The sequence below is a fragment of the Vigna angularis genome, chromosome 5 (genome assembly GCF_016808095.1).
Source record: "Vigna angularis cultivar LongXiaoDou No.4 chromosome 5, ASM1680809v1, whole genome shotgun sequence".
In the NCBI taxonomy this organism is placed as follows: domain Eukaryota; kingdom Viridiplantae; phylum Streptophyta; class Magnoliopsida; order Fabales; family Fabaceae; genus Vigna; species Vigna angularis.
Genome location: NC_068974.1, coordinates 18615279 through 18634474, shown reverse-complemented (window position 1 = coordinate 18634474; position 19196 = coordinate 18615279). Strand labels below are relative to the sequence as shown.

General features: G+C 36.0%; 1 protein-coding gene and 1 long non-coding RNA gene across 2 annotated transcripts; one reads left to right on the top strand and one right to left on the bottom strand.

The window, feature by feature from the left end:
• The first annotated feature begins 1086 nt into the window (after positions 1–1086).
• Positions 1087–3894, top strand: LOC108337483 (uncharacterized). The gene is made up of 3 exons (XR_008249148.1): positions 1087–1192; positions 2914–3040; positions 3459–3894. It is a non-coding gene; the product is annotated as an uncharacterized LOC108337483 (long non-coding RNA).
• A 4917-nt stretch (positions 3895–8811) lies between these two features.
• Positions 8812–10122, bottom strand: LOC128196775 (extensin-like). The gene is made up of 3 exons (XM_052878392.1): positions 9513–10122; positions 8957–9440; positions 8812–8864 (listed from the first exon to the last, which is right to left on the bottom strand). Exons 1-2 carry the CDS (start codon positions 10010–10012, stop codon positions 9293–9295), a joined length of 648 nt encoding a protein of 215 aa, XP_052734352.1. The 5' UTR covers positions 10013–10122; the 3' UTR covers positions 8812–8864; positions 8957–9292.
• Positions 10123–19196: the final 9074 nt, after the last annotated feature.

Below are 19196 nucleotides of genomic sequence, written 5' to 3'. Positions count from 1 at the left end.
TACATACGGATATTATATACGGATTTTAAAAATAAAATTATATACGGATATTATATACGGATTTTTACATACGACAAATCCGTATATAAAAGTCGTATATAAAGTTGGCGCGTGATGGTGAGAAAGTTATTTAAGGATAGATCCGTATGTACCTCCAATTATTTGTACGTAACTCTGTCCACGTTTTAGCTACCAATGTTACATACGAACTGGGAAAATAATTTACTTAAAAAAATTCTGATTAAAATGAAGCCAACCTGAAGCGAACCTCAAAGCCTTTTCTTCTCAAAACCCTCTAGCTTTTCTCCCTCCCTCGAACCCTATTCTTCTCAAAACCCTCGATCTTCTCTCTATCCCTCGAACCCTATTTGATCTCTCTCTCAAACCCTCGCAATTTCACATCTCTCTCTGAAGCCCTCTTTGCTCTCATTGTCCCTCTCTCAAGCCCTATTCGCCTCGCTGTCCCTCTCCCGAGCCCTCTTCACTGTCGCTCTCCCTCTCTCGAACCCTTGCTTCTTCCCCCTTTCTCTCTCGAACTGTCGTCGCATAATAACGCAGCAATGTCGTTGTCCTTCGTTGATGAAGCAATCACCTTCATCGTTCGTTTCGGAGTCGTAGTTCGACGCTGAGAGAGTACCTTCATCCACCCTAGGTTCGTGATAATACTCCAGGAGCGGGAAGGGTTCGGAGAGGAGTGAAAAATAGGAAGATTGTTCGGTGAGAAATGCGATTTAGGTCGCGTGTTCGGTGGAAAAGGAAGATTCAACGGCTGAATCGGTGAAATGGTGCAAAAATGAGGATGTAATCGGTGGATTCGATGGAGAAGGCTATAGTGATTTATCAGAAAATATTTCGGAATTTATGTTCTTTCTCTTCTCTTCGACATTTATGTAAATGTTTTTGTGCAGGTTCAAGAAGTGTACGAAATTTCAGCTGAGTATGAAGAAAAGCGTGACCCTAAGAAACTGGATATTTGCACTTTTAAGGAAAAGAAAATGATGTTTGTACTGGATAACTGTTATTATTAGTTAACGTGATTGCAATGAATAGTGATCATAAATCCATGATCTTGTAGATACAATTGAAGTCATTAGCAGAGGAAATGCAAGCAATCATCAGGGGATTAGAAAAGGTTAAAGAGGAGCTGACTGCATCAGAAAACGATGGCCCAGTGACTGAAGTTTTTCGTAAGGTGATTAGTATTCTTGATTCTTCATTATATCATTTGAAGTACACAAAGTATTTCCAAAATAAGTGTGTAAAGGTCTCTCTAGGCTATACAATAATGAAGTTATTTTTATAAGGAAGACTCTCACTAAAGAGGATAATACAATCCCACCTTGTGTCTTGTGTGTTTTTGCTTCTTTTTACTGATGTCCTAGAAGGACCGCTGTGACTTGTGTGTTTTTGCTTGTCCTTGTGTCACACCTTCAAAGAATGTGTTTGACTTTACACTAGAAAATCCCCCTGTTACCCTCTGTGCACACGGTAAAGAGCAATATTTGTCTCTGTAGCTACATCTACTCTTCTGATAGCAAGAAAATGAACATAGAGACTCAGAATTTAGGTGTGCGTGTGTCAGAATATTCTCAAGGAAGAGTGAGCCAACTTTCTTTTATATGTATTTAGATTACCTATACCTATTACCTATTATAGTAAATTAGTATTGTGAATCCTGTGAAGTCTGATATGTTGGAGAAAGTTTTGTTTGAATTGGAAGGAATATTGAAGTGAAGTGCACAAATTAGAATATCAGTGAAAGTGTGAGGTTTGATTACTTTATCCAAATGATTTTCATTTCCATTTGGATGAGATTGGTATTAAATTTATGTTGCTAAGGTTTTAGACATGCAGAGATATTGTTATTAAAATGTTAGAAGGATGAACAATTATAGGCTTTGTTTGCTAATATCAATGCAGAGATATTGATTTCTTTGTAAGTGCTTCTTTGCTTAGTGATTCTGTGATACATCTTTTATTGAAATTTTTTTCAGGAATATTGAGAGTGAAAAAAGAAAAGCTCTAAAACTATTTTTGTTTCCTTTTCAGTTTTTATTTATATTTTATTGAAACATCTGTTAATTAAAAAACCGCTAATTCTTCAAAATAAGTTCAAACAACTGGCCTTATAATTCCATCTTTCTTAACAGGTATGCATTTGATATTGTTTCACATTTGATAATGACATGAAGATGATATATATGATTGTAGCAAATCTTAATTGTAAAAGATAAACTCAAGTAGGGAAAATAAAAGAAACTTTTGTTTGGGGATAGGAAATTAGAGAGTATATACCGACACATGTACTTCTTTAGCAGGTTTCAAGATTTTAGATATCAAAATAGAGAAGCAAGTCATATTATTATTATTATTATTATTATTATTATTATTATTATGGTTATAATTTTTGAATTATGTGATGTATAAAAACTCAATGAAGTAAATAGAAACATGCTGTTAACTTTTGAATATGATGTATGTTCTGGATATTGTTTGTACAATGAATTTCATCAACAGCAAACAATTCTCTTTTTCATAGGTTTTTATGGTAATGGTCAAGAAATGTGGTCTAAACATCCAAAGTTCAGAATAATTTATTTATAATATGTATACAAAAGAATCCAAGTTAAATATAGCTAACATACTAATCAAATAATTAAACTAACATACTAAACCATTTAATATTTATCTAATACATAAAAATATTATGTGATTACATAAAATAAATAATTGAATATTATAATTACTTTGGAAGAGGTGAAAGTAAGATAATGGCAATGACATGTAACGGGGCAACAAAAGTTTAGCAAAAGGAATGAAAAGTGCTCAAAATGTATGGGACATTGATGGTTACATACTTTTGTCTTCATCTTGAATAATTTTTAATTCACTAGTTGAAACTTGTAACTTTAGGCAATTATCTCTGGATGTTCTGTGCTGGAGAGTTGGCTGCAATTTTAAATTGTGATCGATTCAAATCACTACTACCTAGAACAACTAAAGTGAAATGCCTTGCAGATGCTGGTTATTTTATCAATGTGTAAGCTTATTTATCTTCTTTTTACTTATCTTTCTTTGTAAATGCAGCCCATGATTCATGGCAGGTCATATTATTCTCTTTCTAGAAAAAAAATCATTTTAATTCTGAAATAGTGTTATGTATTGTTCCAACTTAAAACTGATACTATGTTTATATTCATTGATCAATTGGTGCTAGTTTTGTCCTTTATCTCACAAAATTCATATATGAGGATTTATACAAAACAATGTGATTAATTTTTCTTAACATTCCCAGTTAAAAAAAAAACTATGATTATTTAATTAACTCTAGTGAAAATTCGGCTGTCACAAACTGAGCCAAGGTTTTTCTACAGAAGCAGGTTACTTATAAATCAGCCAGTAGATGTGTCTTTTATGATCATTATTCTATAGTGCAGACTCAGAAATTCTTTATGCAGGTGGACAAGCTTAAAGGGGAACTAGAAACACAAAACAAGTAGAAAGGGAACACGGAAACTCGAGTGTTTGTTAGAGAAAAAAGTTAATGACTTGAACTCAAAATTAGAAGATGTAAGTTTTACGTTTACCAACAATTCTGTTTTAACTAATGTGCCTTAAGTGCATCTCATTATTGTTTTAACTAATGTGCCTTAAGTGCATCTCATTATTGTTTTAACTAATGCGCCTTAAGTGTATTACTCCAGCATCATCATCAGCTGCTAATAATATCTACTCCTGTTGGCTTTAGGTTGATCCTACTCTCATTTTAGATCTAAGAGAATTACTATTGAGCTCTATTACTTCCAAAAAACAAATTAAAAACCATTATGTCATTATTTTTCACTAGTTACCAGCAGTAATTGATTTTCAAGTTATTCAAATATATTATGTCTAAGGATGATGCATCTATGCTCTAGTCTATAGAATATTAATCATCGTTGTCTCTATGGACTCGTGCTTTTACATTTAGATTTTAAGTTTTTGAAAATTTAATGCAATGCAGGTAATGTTGATCTGTCTCATTTGCTTCAAAACATGGATGGTCAGATAAGAGAAGCCAAGGAGCGTAAGGATATCTTAGATATGATAGGGAATCTTGTTTTGTAAATAAATAGTTGTTGGAATTAGTTTTTATAATTTTATTTTGGTTTTAACGGTGTAGCCCATAATGGCTTGACATACTGTAAAGTTGAAATTTAATGTTAGAATATAATAAGTTATGATTTCGAATTAGTTGAAAATTTTAGTTACACGTTATAAATCTAAAATTTGGATGAGTTATATATTTGACAGTGGATTCTTTTTAGTTCCACTTTGGTTTCAAATATAAAGATACTAATGTTGTAAAAAGATATTTTATATTAAATTAGTTATTTAAACATTTTTTTAATGTGTAAATTTTATGATCATATATAAATAATTTTTAATTTTTTTTTTTGGAAATAAATAATTACATACGGATTCTTTTCGTATGTAAGTTATATACAGATATTATATACGGATTTTTCCGTATGTAAGTTATATACAAATTTTATATACGGATTTTTTCGTATGTAATTTATATACGGATTTTTCCGTATATAATTTATATACGGATTTTTCCGTATGTAAATTATATACGGATATATCCGTATGTAATTTAGCTACACTTATATTATATACGGATTTTTGTCCGTATATAATCCGTATATAATACAATTTTATATACGGATTTTTGATGTTATATACGAATTTTGACCGTATGTAATTGTGATTTTTCTTGTAGTGTAGATACAAAAGCTTGCTACGAAAAACACCCACGCATGGATTCGATGAAGTGGAAGTAGTCCTTACATTCCTTGGAGGTCTTGGTTTACAAACCAAGATGATGCTTGATGCCTCTGCAGGAGGAAACATTAAATGGAAAACTCCAGAGGAAGCAACAGAAATTATTGAAAATATGGCTACAAGTGATAATGAGCTCAACAGTGAAAGAGGAGCTCCTCTGCAACAAAAAGGAGTTCTTCATTTATAAACACATGATGCCTTGCTAGCACAAAATAAAATTCTGACTCAACAGCTAGAAGCTCTTACGAAAACACTTGCACAATTGCCTAAAGAGTTGAAGACTGCTGCATAGGTACAATCTCAGTTGTGCGAATTATGTGGAGGTGACCATATAAATGGTCAGTGTGCCTTTCCAGCAGAAGCTTTGGAAGATGTGAACTTTATGGCCAACCAGTTTCCGTACCGTCAAGGGAACTTCAATCAAGGGTGGAAACCACACCCAAGCATTGGTCAAGGGCAGAATGGGCAGGCTGGACAAAATGGGCAATTCAACAAGCAACAACAACAACCAACTCTATGGCAACAGTTTGTTGCATTTAATGAAAGGTTTACAAAGATGGAAGAAACTGTGAATCAATTTATAATAAAACTGAGTCTACCCAAAAGAGTACTGAAGCTGCTATCAAGAATTTGGAGATTCAGATGGGTCAGATTACAAAGCAAGTGGAAGAAAAGCCTAACAGAAATTTTGGGGCTAATACTGAGGTTAACCCTAGGGAAGAATGTAGAGTGGTGGAGAGCACAAATGATGAGATAGTTGAGTTAGACAAAGGAGAAACAGAAGAGAAAAGAAAAATAGAGAGCAAAAATACTTTTCCTTTTCCAATGAATCATGAGAACCAACTGGATTTCACAGAACTATTCAATATGGTGGATAATGATGCACCTTGGGAGTAGATTCTACAACAAATTGCAGTTTACACTAGAACTGATGAAGTTGTCTCTACAAAGAAAAGACGTAGAGATGATGAGGCAAAGAACTATAAAACTGTTAAAAAGGAGCCATTCCTTCCAAAAGCAACAGATCCAGGAGGTTTTTCTATCCCTTATACTATAGGGAAGAAAATGATTAAAAAAGCTCTTCTTGATTTAGGTTCAAGTGTTAACTTGATACCTTACTCTTTACTAGAGCAAATCGGCAATGTTAATATGAAACCTGTAAAGGTTAAGTTAGTAATGGCCGATGGATCTTCAAAGGAACCATGTGGGATTGCAGAGGACCTTATAGTTTGTGTTGGCAAACTCCAGTTCTTGGCAGACTTTGTGGTGATGAAGATGGAGACAGAAAAGATACCTATCATTCTTGGAAGACCGTTTATGAAAACGGCCAAAGCTATCATTGATGTAAACGAAGGTATAGTGGTGCTCCACGACCGAGAAGAGAGAGTTGTTGTAGATGTCTTTAAAGATGAGATGCAAACACAGGAGGAAGAAGCTAGTTATAAAGCTGCATTTCAAGATGCACACATGACTAGCCATTGATAACGGTTGAAAAACCGTTATTTTTATGCTTAAAATTGATACCAAAAGCAACCTTTAAGACTTAAAAACTAGCTTGAACTCATATTTTTGCTTTAGTTTTGTGAATAAGAGAGTTGAAAGTGAATTTAATGGTTTTGTGCAAGATTCCCTTGATTTTGTAGGCTAATTGAATGATTTGAAAGAAGAATTGAAGTACCGAATGATTGGAATGCTGAAAAGTCAACCAGAAACCAGAAAAGTCAACCAGTCAACCAGAAAAGTCAACCAGTCAACCATAATACGAAAAAGTCAACCAGACGAGTTTTGGGCCAGTTTTATGCGATTTTATGATTTGTTTGGGCCTGGACCCGTTTTCTATTATTTTTATGTCCTATTTAAAGACCTAGATGTCTTAGGGTTGGTATCTTTGGCAGAAACAAAGCAAACACTCTCTCTTCCACCCCTTTGAAGGAGGATCTTGGATGCTCAGGCTACCTCTTCACCTTTCTAGGGTTTTATCTTTCATTATTGTTCATCTAGGTTCACCATGAATATGGTGAACTAAACCTTGTATGTTTGTTGGGGAATCAATGTAATCTTTTGAAGCTCTCATATATGGAATTTGTGCTTGCATCTTAATCTAAGATTTATGCTTTCCTTCATCATTAGTTAGGGTTTTTCCTCTTTGCCTAATGCTTGCTTTGTTTAACTCATTCAATGCATGATTATTGATTTTGTCGATACGGGAACGTACGAGGAAGTCTAGATCCGGGGAATTTCTCCCAATATTATATTGGTTGTCGTAAAGCTCCTGCACTTGATGAACTAATTATTAGGAATGCTAGGAATTGTATGAACTCGTAATTAGGGAGAAGCCTTCTTTGAAAGGTACTTTAGAGAGTGGCATTAACAATGATGATTTGAATGTTGAATTCCTAAAATATATGAGAGTGGATAAGATGAAATTGAACCCCAACAACATATTCATATATATATTTCATTGAAAGTGCTTGTCTTTTGCTTTTGCCATTGATCAACCTCATGCATACATGTTTATTTTCGTCTTTTGCATATCAAAATCCAATTATTTCGTTCTTAAGTCTTAGCTAATCAACAAATCACATAACTAAACTCACAACAAAAAAGAAGGGCGTTACCGAAGGCCAGAAGCCCTCGGAAAATGCCAAAAGCCGTCGATAATGGATGTTTACCGAAGGCCTATCGACGGCCAAAAATCCTTCGGTAAATCCCTTGTCGCTAACCATTACCGAGGGCTTTCGCCCTTCGGTAATTACCGAGGGCCATAAGCCTTCGGTAATTACCGAAGGGCGAAAGCCCTCGGTAATTACCGAAGGGTGAAAGCCTTCGGTAATTACCGAAGGGCGAAAGCCTTCGGTAATTACCGAAGGTCGAAAGCCCTCGGTAATGAGCAATCTAGGGTATTTACCGAAGGGCGGAAGCCTTCGGTAATGGGCAGACGAGGGCATTTACCGAAGGGCAAAAGCCTTCGGTAAAATGCAGAGCAGGTTTCAGAAAAATGGTTTTCCCTCTGCAACCCAGACCTGTATAACAAATTTCATTTACAAACAGACCTGCATAACAGTTTTCAAACACATACAAAGATCCATAATGTGCATCTCAAAGATCCAAACAATGATCAATATCCAAGGCACATCAAATAATCCACAGGACATCCATTAATGTATAAATAATGTATTTATAGTTCAAACATAAAACAATGTAACACAAGGATGTTGTAACATCCAAAGTCTGGAAGTACATCTAACATTGAAATGATATCAACTCAAAATGTTCTAATATCGAAATGTTTGTCTAACAAGTAATAAGAAAATGAAACCTAATAATGTACATAACTATCATCAGAATGATTTTCATCATCCTGCTCCTCTATTGATGGCTGGACTGGTGTGGGTTGGACTGATGAGGGTTGGACTGATGAGGGTTGGACTGAAGTGGGCTGCTGAGTGGCAGCAGGTAATGAGGAAGGTCGTGATTGGGTGGGAGGGATATTTTGTACGTCTTGTGAGGTTTGAGGCAAGACAGTCATGACCAGGGCCTTCAAATTTGTAAACTCTGCTCTGAGATCAGTGAGCTCCTGGTCACGTTCATGGAGTTCCCGCCTGAGTTGAAGAACCTCGTCAGGAGTACTGGTGGAAGAAGAAGGCTGGTGCTTCAGAGTACCTCCTCTGGATGCTGTATAGTTTGCAGCAAGCTGTCCCGCACCATAGACTCGTCCCTTTTTCTTCCCACCAACGATGTCGATCCAGCACTGCGTCCTACGGATGTCATCATCTGCATTACTGACATCATCCGGTGTAGGAGCTGACTCATGTTCAGATCTAACTTGTGAAAGTCTCGTAGAAAAGTCTTCCTGTTGAAACATTAAAAGCAATGTCAGGGAACGATAGTATAACATAAATGAACAATTACTAATAGTGTTATTTGCTTACATGAGTCTTCCGAGATCTTTCATCAACAAATTGATTAGTTCCCTTCCGGACGTGAGTCTGTGCAAAGACCTCATCAACATGGACCGCCCGTCCTAGAGCCTGTGCCTGTAACATAATTAAGAATTACAAGCGTACATATGAAAATACAATATACATAACTTATTTATGAAAGAAAAAGTTATGTAATGAGATTATACCATACGAATGGCATGCTCATGAATGGTGATCGACCCACCAGTATGCAGGGTGCCACCCCTTTCAGACGCTCTGTTCCGCTGGGCTTTGGCACACTTATTGCGGAACTCTACTGTATTCCAATGGGCCAGTAAAGAGTTCCAAATGTGCTCACCCAGCCAGTTAGGGCGCTGTCCTGCATTGCGGGCATCCCTAAACATCTCTGACAGCCGATGAGATGCTTTCATGTGGAAATTTCTGTGTATCTGAGTTTCATGTTCAGGTTTCCACTGCACCTTCATCTGTAACATTAAAGAGAACAAACATTGATTACAGAACATACTAAAATAAGACGGACATTAGTGTAATAGATTGCTCACCTGAAAGCGCTCCCAGAATGGCTTTCTGTCGTCATGAGGTATTGCTCCCCAAGTAGGCCATGGAGTTAAAAACTGTTGCTTTATTGAACGTGTGATGGCCTGGGAAGCAACCCTAGATGGAATAAACCTGCATAACAAAACTCATTTCAATTACAATATGGTTTAAACATCAAATGATATCAACAGATTATAAACTTACCCTTTACCATAGGGCTCAATCCATGGTCGATCATGGAGGGGCGGGTCAAGATCTTCAGCATCACCACTTGAATCTGGATCACCAAGTGGTGTGACAGTCTCAGAAGGAGGTACAGAAGATGAGGAAGGTATAGAAGTAGGGTCAGGGAGAGGAGTGGGGGTAATAACAATAGGGGGAGGAGTGGGGGCGGCAATAAGAGGAGGAGGAAGAGGGTCTGCTGCAGGGGTTGTAGAAGGGTGTGCTGCAGGAGGAGGAGAAGGGTCTACTGCAGTGGTAGTAGAAGGGTGTACTGCACGAGGAGGAGGAGTAGGGTCTACTGCTGGTGTAGGAGTCTGTATACTAGGGGTAGGAGGAGGCCCCACAGATGATGAACTACCGGGAGCAGGGGTAGGTAGTCTAGCAGGCACCCTAAGTACATACTTTGGTGCCTGCCGTTTCCTCTTTGTAGGCCTTGCTACCCCTTTTCCTTTATCAGGACGCTCTGTACCTTGTCCTGTCATTACTGCATTGAAATGGTTACAAACAAAGCGAATAAATATAAATAAATAAAGAAGGATGAATTGTTTTCAAAGTCAATGTACAAGTAATTGCATACAACTTAAAGATGGTATTTTAGATAATGGTAATGAAATGATAGTCCAATTTGCTTCCATAGATGTTCAACATTCAATCATCGTCATCATGATCATCATCTTCATCTTCATCTTCATCTTCATCATCGTCTTCTTCTGCTTGTTCTTCTTCTTCATCGTCATCATCATCATCTTCTTCTTCTTCTTGTTCTTCTTCATCTTCTTCCTCTTCTTCTTGTTCTTCTTCTTCTTCTTCCTCTTGTTCTTCATCACCTTGTACTGTTGCTTCTAATTCATCTCCATCACCATCATGGTCGACCAATGCGGTTATACGTTCAACTTCGATAATTTCTCGTGGTTGTGACATTTGGTCAAGTTGGTAGGCTACATCTTCCTCAACTTCATTTGAGTCTATGCGACCTCTAGGCTTCGTTTGTATTGCTACGGCCCAACCACGCTTGTCAATATTGCGAAATGGTGGATATGGCACATAATAAACCTGTCTCACATTAGATGGTAGAATGAAAGGATCAAAAGGCCCATATCTTAATCTCTGGTTCAGTTCGACAATATTAAAGCGTGGATCGACTCTAGTACCAGCTCTAGAAGGATCGAACCATTCACAATAGAAGAGTACCACTCTGTTTGGAGAAGTAGTGCTGTTGTACTCTAACTCATATATTTTATGAATGATGCCATAGAAATCATCATAAGACCCCTCTGTTAGGCCCTTGACATACACACCACAATTTGATGTTTTCTTTCCTTTAGACCATTCATGTGTATGGAATTTGTAACCATTGATGAAGTAAGTGTGCCATTCTTTGACACATCTCATTGGCCAATTGGAGAGATGTCTTAACTCTTGAACCGTGGGAGTTAATGCCTGATTAAAAACCTACAAAGGTAGTAACAAAATTATAAAAGCAATAGTCAAATTAACCTTGCTCTAAACGTAGGAAAAACTACGGACCTGATTTCTAAACCAATGCGGAAACTCTGAGTGTATTCTAGCAGAAGTATTTCCTTCTGCGACTTGCTCAGCCACAACAAATGAGCTGGTACAAATGAAATTCATTAGTGTATAACAATTAAACCGTTTGAAAGATTAAAGATGGATGATGACATACTCAAGGTACGGCTTTACTTCACTGCAATTGATCAAGACATGGACATGAGCAGAGTTGAATTCAGCATCAGTTAACCAGTGAGTGAATTCTTTCCCTGCGTGACGGCCTGATTATCGGAAAACTGATAATGCACCTTCACGTGGTTCAACTTGCCATTGCATTTCATTTCTGACATGAGTGGGAGACAACATGAAGTTCTTGAAATAATGTGAACAAAAATAAGTTGTCTCTCTGTGCAAGTAAGCTGCACAAATTGACCCTTCCACTCTAGCTTTATTTTTAACTGAGCGTTTGGATTCTCCCATAAACCTTTCAAAGGGATACATCCACCTGTACTGCACGGGTCCCCCAAGCCAAGCTTCATATGCAAGATGAATTGGAATGTGCTCCATTGAATCAAAGAATGCAGGAGGGAATATTCTTTCCAATTTGCAGAGAATAATCGGGATATTTTCATCCATCTTTTTAAGGGAATCTTCCTTCAGTGTCGTGCAACACAAATCTTTGAAGAAGTTACTGATTTCTATCAGTGGATGTAACGCGTGCATTGGCAAACAACTGAACGCAAGAGGGATGAAAGTCTCCATGAATACATGACAATCATGACTCTTCAACCCTTGAATAGTACCGTTCTGAACATTGGCACATCTGGACAAGTTAGAAGCATATCCATCTGGCATTCTAAGCTCCTTGATCCATCCACACACTATTCTTGTCTCGTCTTTTGACATGGTGTAATTTGCTCTTGGTTTAAATAATCGGCCGTTACCTTGTGCCTTCAACTCTAAGTCTTTTCGTCCACAATACAAAGGTAAATCTTTTCTTGCTTTCTCATTATCTTTTGTCTTACCTTTAACATCCATGACTGTGTTGAAGACATTGTCAAAGAAATTTTTTTCTGTGTGCATGACATCGATGTTGTGTCTTAGCAAGTTGTCCTTCCAATAGGGAAGTTCCCAGAATATGCTTCTTTTAGTCCAATTATGCCATTCCCCAAACCCTTCTAGCCTATTCTGACTGGATTCAGTCACTTTTGGATAGTCTTTCACTCTTCTCCACACGTGTGATCCAGTCAACTTTGGCGGGGGCATATCCGTTTCAACTTGTCCTTTTCGAAATGCCTTTTTGTTTCTTCTAAAGGGGTGATCAATGGGCAAGAACCGTCGATGGCAGTCAAACCAACTACTTTTCCGGCCATGACTCAATTGGAATGACTTTGTATGTTCCATGCAATGTGGACAAGCTAATCGACCATGTGTGCTCCAACCAGATAACATGCCGTACGCTGGGAAGTCATTAATAGTCCACATCAAGGCTGCCCTCATAAGGAAATTTTGCCTCCTTGAAACGTCATACGTCCAAACACCATTCCATAACTTCTTCAAATCATCAATCAAAGGCTCCAAGTAAACATCAATCAATGATTTGGGATTAGATGGACCTGGTATTATACACGATAAAAACATGTAAGGCTTTGTCATGCACATCTCAGGTGGTAGATTGTATGGGGTAACTATCACGGGCCAACATGAATACGGTGATGCAGACGCCTGAATGTACGGGGTAAACCCATCAGAGCATAGACCAAGTCTGACGTTACGCGGTTCACTAGCAAAGGATGGATGTTTACGATTGAAGTGCTTCCAAGCTTCACCATCAGAAGGATGACGCAAAAGTCCCGGAGTTTTGTTACCATCATGCCATGTCATGTGTTCTGCTGTTTGCATTGAAGTAAACAATCTTTGTAATCTTGGAATTATAGGTAAGTAGAACATGGACTTTAATGGAATTGGTTTTTTTTGCCTCCGTCCAGCATGCATTGTCTGATATCGAGGTGAGCCACAAAACTTGCATTCCACCAACAGTGCATCATTTTTGCCACTGTCATTGTCATAGAATAACATACATCCATTAACACAACAATCAATCTTCTTCACATCCAATCCCAACTTTGAAACACATTTTTTGGCTTGGTAATAATTCTTTGGCATCAAATTGTTTGGTGGTGTCAAATCTAACATCAGTTTTGTATAGAAGTCCACTGCTTGAATGGGAACGTTCCAATTAGATTTGCCAGCCATGAGTCTAATGCACACTGACAATTTTGACTCAGATGAACCTTCAAATACAGGTAGATTTGCCTCTGTAAGTAAATTGTAAAACCTCTGCGTCGTTTCATTTGGAGGCTCTTCATCATGACTATCGTCTGCTTCTGCAGCATGGTGACGAAGAGCATGGTCGACCATCTCTTGCATGTAGGCAAATTGATCTATCTCACATGTATGTACAACAGTATTCGAACCTGATGCAAGCCGTTTTTCAGCTGTAGTGGAGGTCGAAGGAATTTCTTCACCATGAAATGTCCAGACCGTGTAATTAGGCATGAACCCTTTTTGGTAAAGGTGAACTTTGACGACTTCATCTTTCAGAATGCTTGTACATTCGCACTTGATGCATGGACATCGAATCCCTCCATCAAGGGCATAATATTGATATCGTCGTGCCGTCTCCACGAACTCTTCAACTCCCATGACAAAAGATTCTTTCAAACCTCTCCTTCCACTATAACAACGGTCGTACATCCATCCACGATGGTTGGGAAAATGGGCCATGTTCTGTGACAAGCCAAACAAATACAAACTTAGCCAAAACAGCAACACTCCATGTGACATAAGTAATAAACCTATTACTACTGAAGTCGAACATGGAAGGCAATTTCAACACTATGGTCATAGGCATTCCATAAGGCCATGCAAAGACAAGTCCTCAGTATTGAAATGCATTAAACATCCTAAGGGGTTGTGTATTAAAGTTGGAGGAGACAACTTATTACACCCGAAGTTCTCTTGTCTAGAGTACTTCCACATATTTTGTACGTTCTAAGTGTTTATAGTATTTTTACCCTTCTCATTTCATTGAGAATGTGTGTAGTACCATAGGATTTTAAATGACTACTTAACTTAATCAAGTTGTAGCCTAATAAATGAAAGACAATATACATGAACATACAATATAAAGATGAACATAATTTAGGCAATCAAATATCTATAGAAGCATGGATATATAATACATATAAACATAATTGAGGCAATGAAATAGCTATAAAAGTATGTACTGACAATCACATTAGTGAAAATACCCAAAGTATTTATGTTCTAAAAACTCAAACTTTGAGTTGAAGGTAATTCTTTGCTTTTGACATGTTTCCTAGCTTCATTCCACTACTACTTTACACATGGTAGGATGTTCACATTACTTCAAATAAGTGTACATTAGGTGTGGTTGCAAATTCTCACCTTTTAAGCACACTTTTATACCTTCCAACTACTCAAAATTTTAGTTGTACCTAATTCTTTGCTTTTAAATAGTTTCCTAGGTTTATTTCACTACTTTAGACATGTTAGGATGTTCACATTACTTAAATTTAGTCTACATTAGTTGTATTTGGAATTGTTCACCCTTTGAACACACTTTTTAGGTGCTAAATACTAAAACTTTTAGTTTTAGGTATTTATTTGTTTTTCAGTACTTTCCTACCTTGATTTGACTAAGTTATACTTGTTAGGATGTTTACATACCTTAGAATGAGTCTACATTAGGTGAAATGACAATTTCTCACCTTATAAGTACACTTTTATAGGTACTAAAAAATGAAACTTCTAGTGCTAATTTTGGTTTAAAAATGCTGCATAATTGGCTATAGCAGCTGTGACTTGAAGGATCTGCTTCTTTGTGTGCATTGTGAATGTTTGGAAAAGTTTATTTGGCCATTTTAAACTTGTGTGCACTGTTCATTTGGTCAAATTTTAGCCTACATGCAAAATCACTTCAAAAACCGTAAATTTTGCTTAAATTTGGAAGTGAATTAGTGATTTTCGAGTGTACTATGATTCCTTGTTGTTTCAATGTTTAAACACCTTTAAATTGATGATATAAAGTTGCTTGAATCATCACTTAAGCTTTACAAACACTGCCAATCATTTTTGGGTTTGAAAGCACACTTTTGAAGTCCATTTTCTGGTGCAGTTTTCATTCTTAGTGCTGTTTGATTTTGTATACTTTGTATTTTCGAATTGTGCCCTCATATCTATCTTTCTTTTATGTTTTAAAACTTGTGTATATAGTTGTTTTACTGTTTTGGTTAATGCTTTAATATTATGACCACTTTTAGTGTATTCTACTAACTAGTTTTAGGTTCTAGGGTGTCATATTTTGAGTTCTAAGTTGTTTTTGTAGTGTGACTTTCTCATTAGCATTGATTTACCATCCTAAACTTGTTAGGACAGTTTGTTTCAAGTTTCTTAGGTTGATTTAGTGCAGTCATCAAAATTTGACCATTCTAGTGCATTTCTAGTAGCCCTTTTGAGGTTTTACTGGTGATTTCAATATACTGTAATAGGAATCAGTTCTTCAGTCCATTCTTAGTCATTTCTAGGAGGTAACAACTTGTGTAGAGACTTTTAGGCCTGTTTAACAGATTGCTGATCATCATTCTTACCAAATTTACCATGGTGTAGTGTAATTTTAGGTCACTAAATAGTCAAATCTTCTATTTCTTTGTGTTTTCGAATTGTCCACTCATTTCTATCTTTCTTTTATGTTTTAAAACTTGTGTACATACTTCTTTTACTGTTTTGGTTACTACTTTAATACAGTTTGCATTATGACCACTTTTAGTGTATTCTACTAACTAGTTATAGGTTCTAGGGTGTCATATTTTGAGTTATAAGTTATTTTTGTATGTGACTTTCTAATTAGCATTGATTTACCATCTTAAACTTGTTAGGACAGTTTGTGTGAAGTTTCTTAGGCTAGTTTAGTGCAGAATAAACAATTCAAACAAGTTCAGCAAGGTGAAAAGCTACAATTAAATTCTGAAACAGTCAAATGGAAAGGATTTTGAGCAACCAAAGTATGCAGATTGCATTCCATTGCTTATTATGGTTGGCTACACCTTAAGCAACCTTCAACAACACTATAAAATGTTGTACAAAGCTTCAGAATGAGAGGACAATAACTGAAACAAATTTAACAATTTGAAACCAGAATACAATTCAATTGTATTCACTTTCTTTGTCTTTTATATCCTTCACAGATCAAAGATGATACAAAAAGGCCTCTATAATGTGCTTTAATCAGATTGTTAGAGAGAACAAACAATGCTAACATGGAGAAAGCTGCAGAATCAATCTGAGAAATCAGCTTGCAAGTACAGAGGCTTGCAGGGAAAAAATAGTGTTGTGCTTGATAATGATCACTGATTGGATTTGGTTAGGTATCAACATTTGAGTGAATTATGAACAAAGGTGGAAGATTAGGACTTTCATATTCTCTGCTAGCTCATATTCTAAAGCTAGATCTAGTCAATTAGGACTTTCATAATCTAGCTTGGTGCTTTCCAGCTTTGATTCCACTTAGTTTTCAAATCTGATGTAGTTTTGGTCCAATTTTCTTGATTTTTGGCAACTGCTACTGTCATACGAATCTACTGGCTTTTTCTATGCATTCTGAACAATTGAGCAAGTGTATTTTACCATTTGAGATTAGTGTGCACTGTTCATTTGGTGAATTCTGAACCTATATGCAAAATCACCTTTTAAACCATCATTTTTGCCTATATTTGGTGGTTTAAGGGGTGATTCTTCATAAACACGTTTGGAAATATAAATTGATGTTTTTAGCAACTTTGTATCATCATTTTGAAGGTGTTTAGACACTGAGCTAGCAAAGAAACACATTGCACTGAAAAATGACTAGTTCACTTCCAAATTAAGGCAAAATTGATGGTTTAGAAAGTGATTTTGCATATGAACTCAAATTTGACCAAATGAACAGTGCATACATGTTTCTTAACTTCCTTTAACAACTTTAAACTTGTTAGGATGTGTATAATTGAAATTTAAAGATTGCAAATTTTCAAACAGCAAGCCAAAGGTGAAAAATTGCACCAAAAAAGGCTATAAAAAAGTGGACTACAGTGGTCAAAATGAATGACAGTGTCTCTAAGGCTCAATTGAGACTTCAAGCAAGTTTATATCATCAAATTGGATGTGTGCAAACACTTAAATAGCCAACAAACAGATTACACCAGAAAATCAGTGGTCCACTTCCAATTTTAGGCCAAATTTGGTGCTTTAATGGGTGAATCTTCATAAACACGTTTGGAAATATAAATTGATGTTTTTAGCAACTTTGTATCATCAATTTGAAGGTGTTTAGACACTGACCTAGCAAAGAAACACATTGCACTCAAAATTGACTAGTTCACTTCCAAATTAAGGCAAATTTGATGGTTTAGGAAGTGATTTTGCATATGAACTCAAATTTGGCCAAATGAACAGTGCATAGATGTTTGAAAAGGTGAAATACACTTGGAAAAATGTTTAAACTGCACTGAAATGGACAGATTAAAAAAAAACACCCCTATTGTAGCCAAATATGGAACACTTTTTACACAAAATTTGGACCACAATGTAGAAATCAAGGGAATCAAAACTGGACAGTAGAATCAATGACTCAAGGAGGTCATAATACACTAGATCTAAAGAATAATGTTTGGTAAATTTAAAAAACCACATGAAATGCCCACTGCACCAGAAAATGACTTTCAAAATGGTGGTTTTAAGGCCAAAAATGCTTGGAAGTGTTTCAATAGCAAAAGTGATGCTTGAAGCAAGTTTATATGATCAATTTGAAGGTGTGCAATCACTTAAACAATAAAGATAAAGACTACACCAGAAAATCAGTGGTCTACTTCTAATTTTAAGCAAAATTTGGTGGTTTAAAAGGTGATTTTGTACAAACACGTTTCGACACATAATTTGCAGTTTTGAGGAACTTTGTATCATCAATTTGGATGTGTTTAAACACTGAAACAGCCAACAAACACACTGCAGCAGAAAATCACTAGTTCACTTCCAATTTTAGGCACATGACTTTAGACAAAACTAGGAAATGAATATGTAAGCTGGAATTCAACTCAGCCAAACCAAATTCACTGATTAAGATGATGAAGTAACATTAAGGAACACTGGAAGTACAAGCAGAACAAGTACAAAGACGATTTAAACCCATTTGTCTCCTTTTTAGTAAACTTTTTTAGGTTCTAACAACTCAAAAATTGAGTTTTAGGTCAATGTTTGCTTTTGAGTAGTTTCCTAGTCTCATTTCACTACTTTAGACTTGTTAGGATATTAACATTAGTTATTGTTAGTCTACTTTAGCTGAATTGCCTCTTTCTCACCCTTTTAGTAGACTTTTAGGTAGTCAAATTTTGAGATTTTGCTACTTCATCCAATTTGACATCTCTATTAGCTTCATTTAAGTACTTTAAAGTTGTTAGGATAACAACAATATACTTTCTTTGGTTATATTAGGTGAATATCAAAATTGTCAACTATTTTTAGAACACTTTTTATGTTTTAACTACTTCAATTTTGAGACTTCACAATTGAAGTCCAAAATCATATGTTCAACTTTAAGACACGTATCTTTGAACATGTTGAAGGCCAAATTAATCACTGGAGTGCCCTTAACCACTACCAGGTGGAGTAAAGTTAATAAAGTTTAACCTAAGAGATGGTCTACTTTAGCCTTAGTAAGGAATTTTCAGTTTTTTAGTTAATATATAAACTATAAAACAACTATAACTTTGGTTCCTCCTTCTACTTTCGTAACTTGGGGGATTCATGATAGTATATAACCAACATATATGCATGTTGGTTTGTCCTTGTACTCTACTTCATCCTTATAGTTACATCATGAATTGGTGTAATGAAATTGGCTATACTTAAATGTTAAAAGGTTGGGTTGTTGTTATACCTTGTTTACAGGAATGTTTGAACCAATTTTCCAAGGTTTAAGTATTTTAGAACATGTTATAGGGTCAAGTTTTACTTTTTCTGCAGATTTTGTGCAATAAAATTCAAGTTTTGGCATTATTAGTTCATATCACCAAGGCTAGACATGGTATCATTTCCTTA

Excerpts from the sequence above, each read along its gene's own strand:
- LOC128196775 (XM_052878392.1), bottom strand. The coding sequence starts at position 10,012 with ATGACAGGACAAGGTACAGAGCGTCCTGATAAAGGAAAAGGGGTAGCA. Across the intron at positions 9,441-9,512 it reads ATTGAGCCCTATGGTAAAGG|GTTTATTCCATCTAGGGTTG; the intron begins GTAAGTTTATAA and ends TTTGTTATGCAG.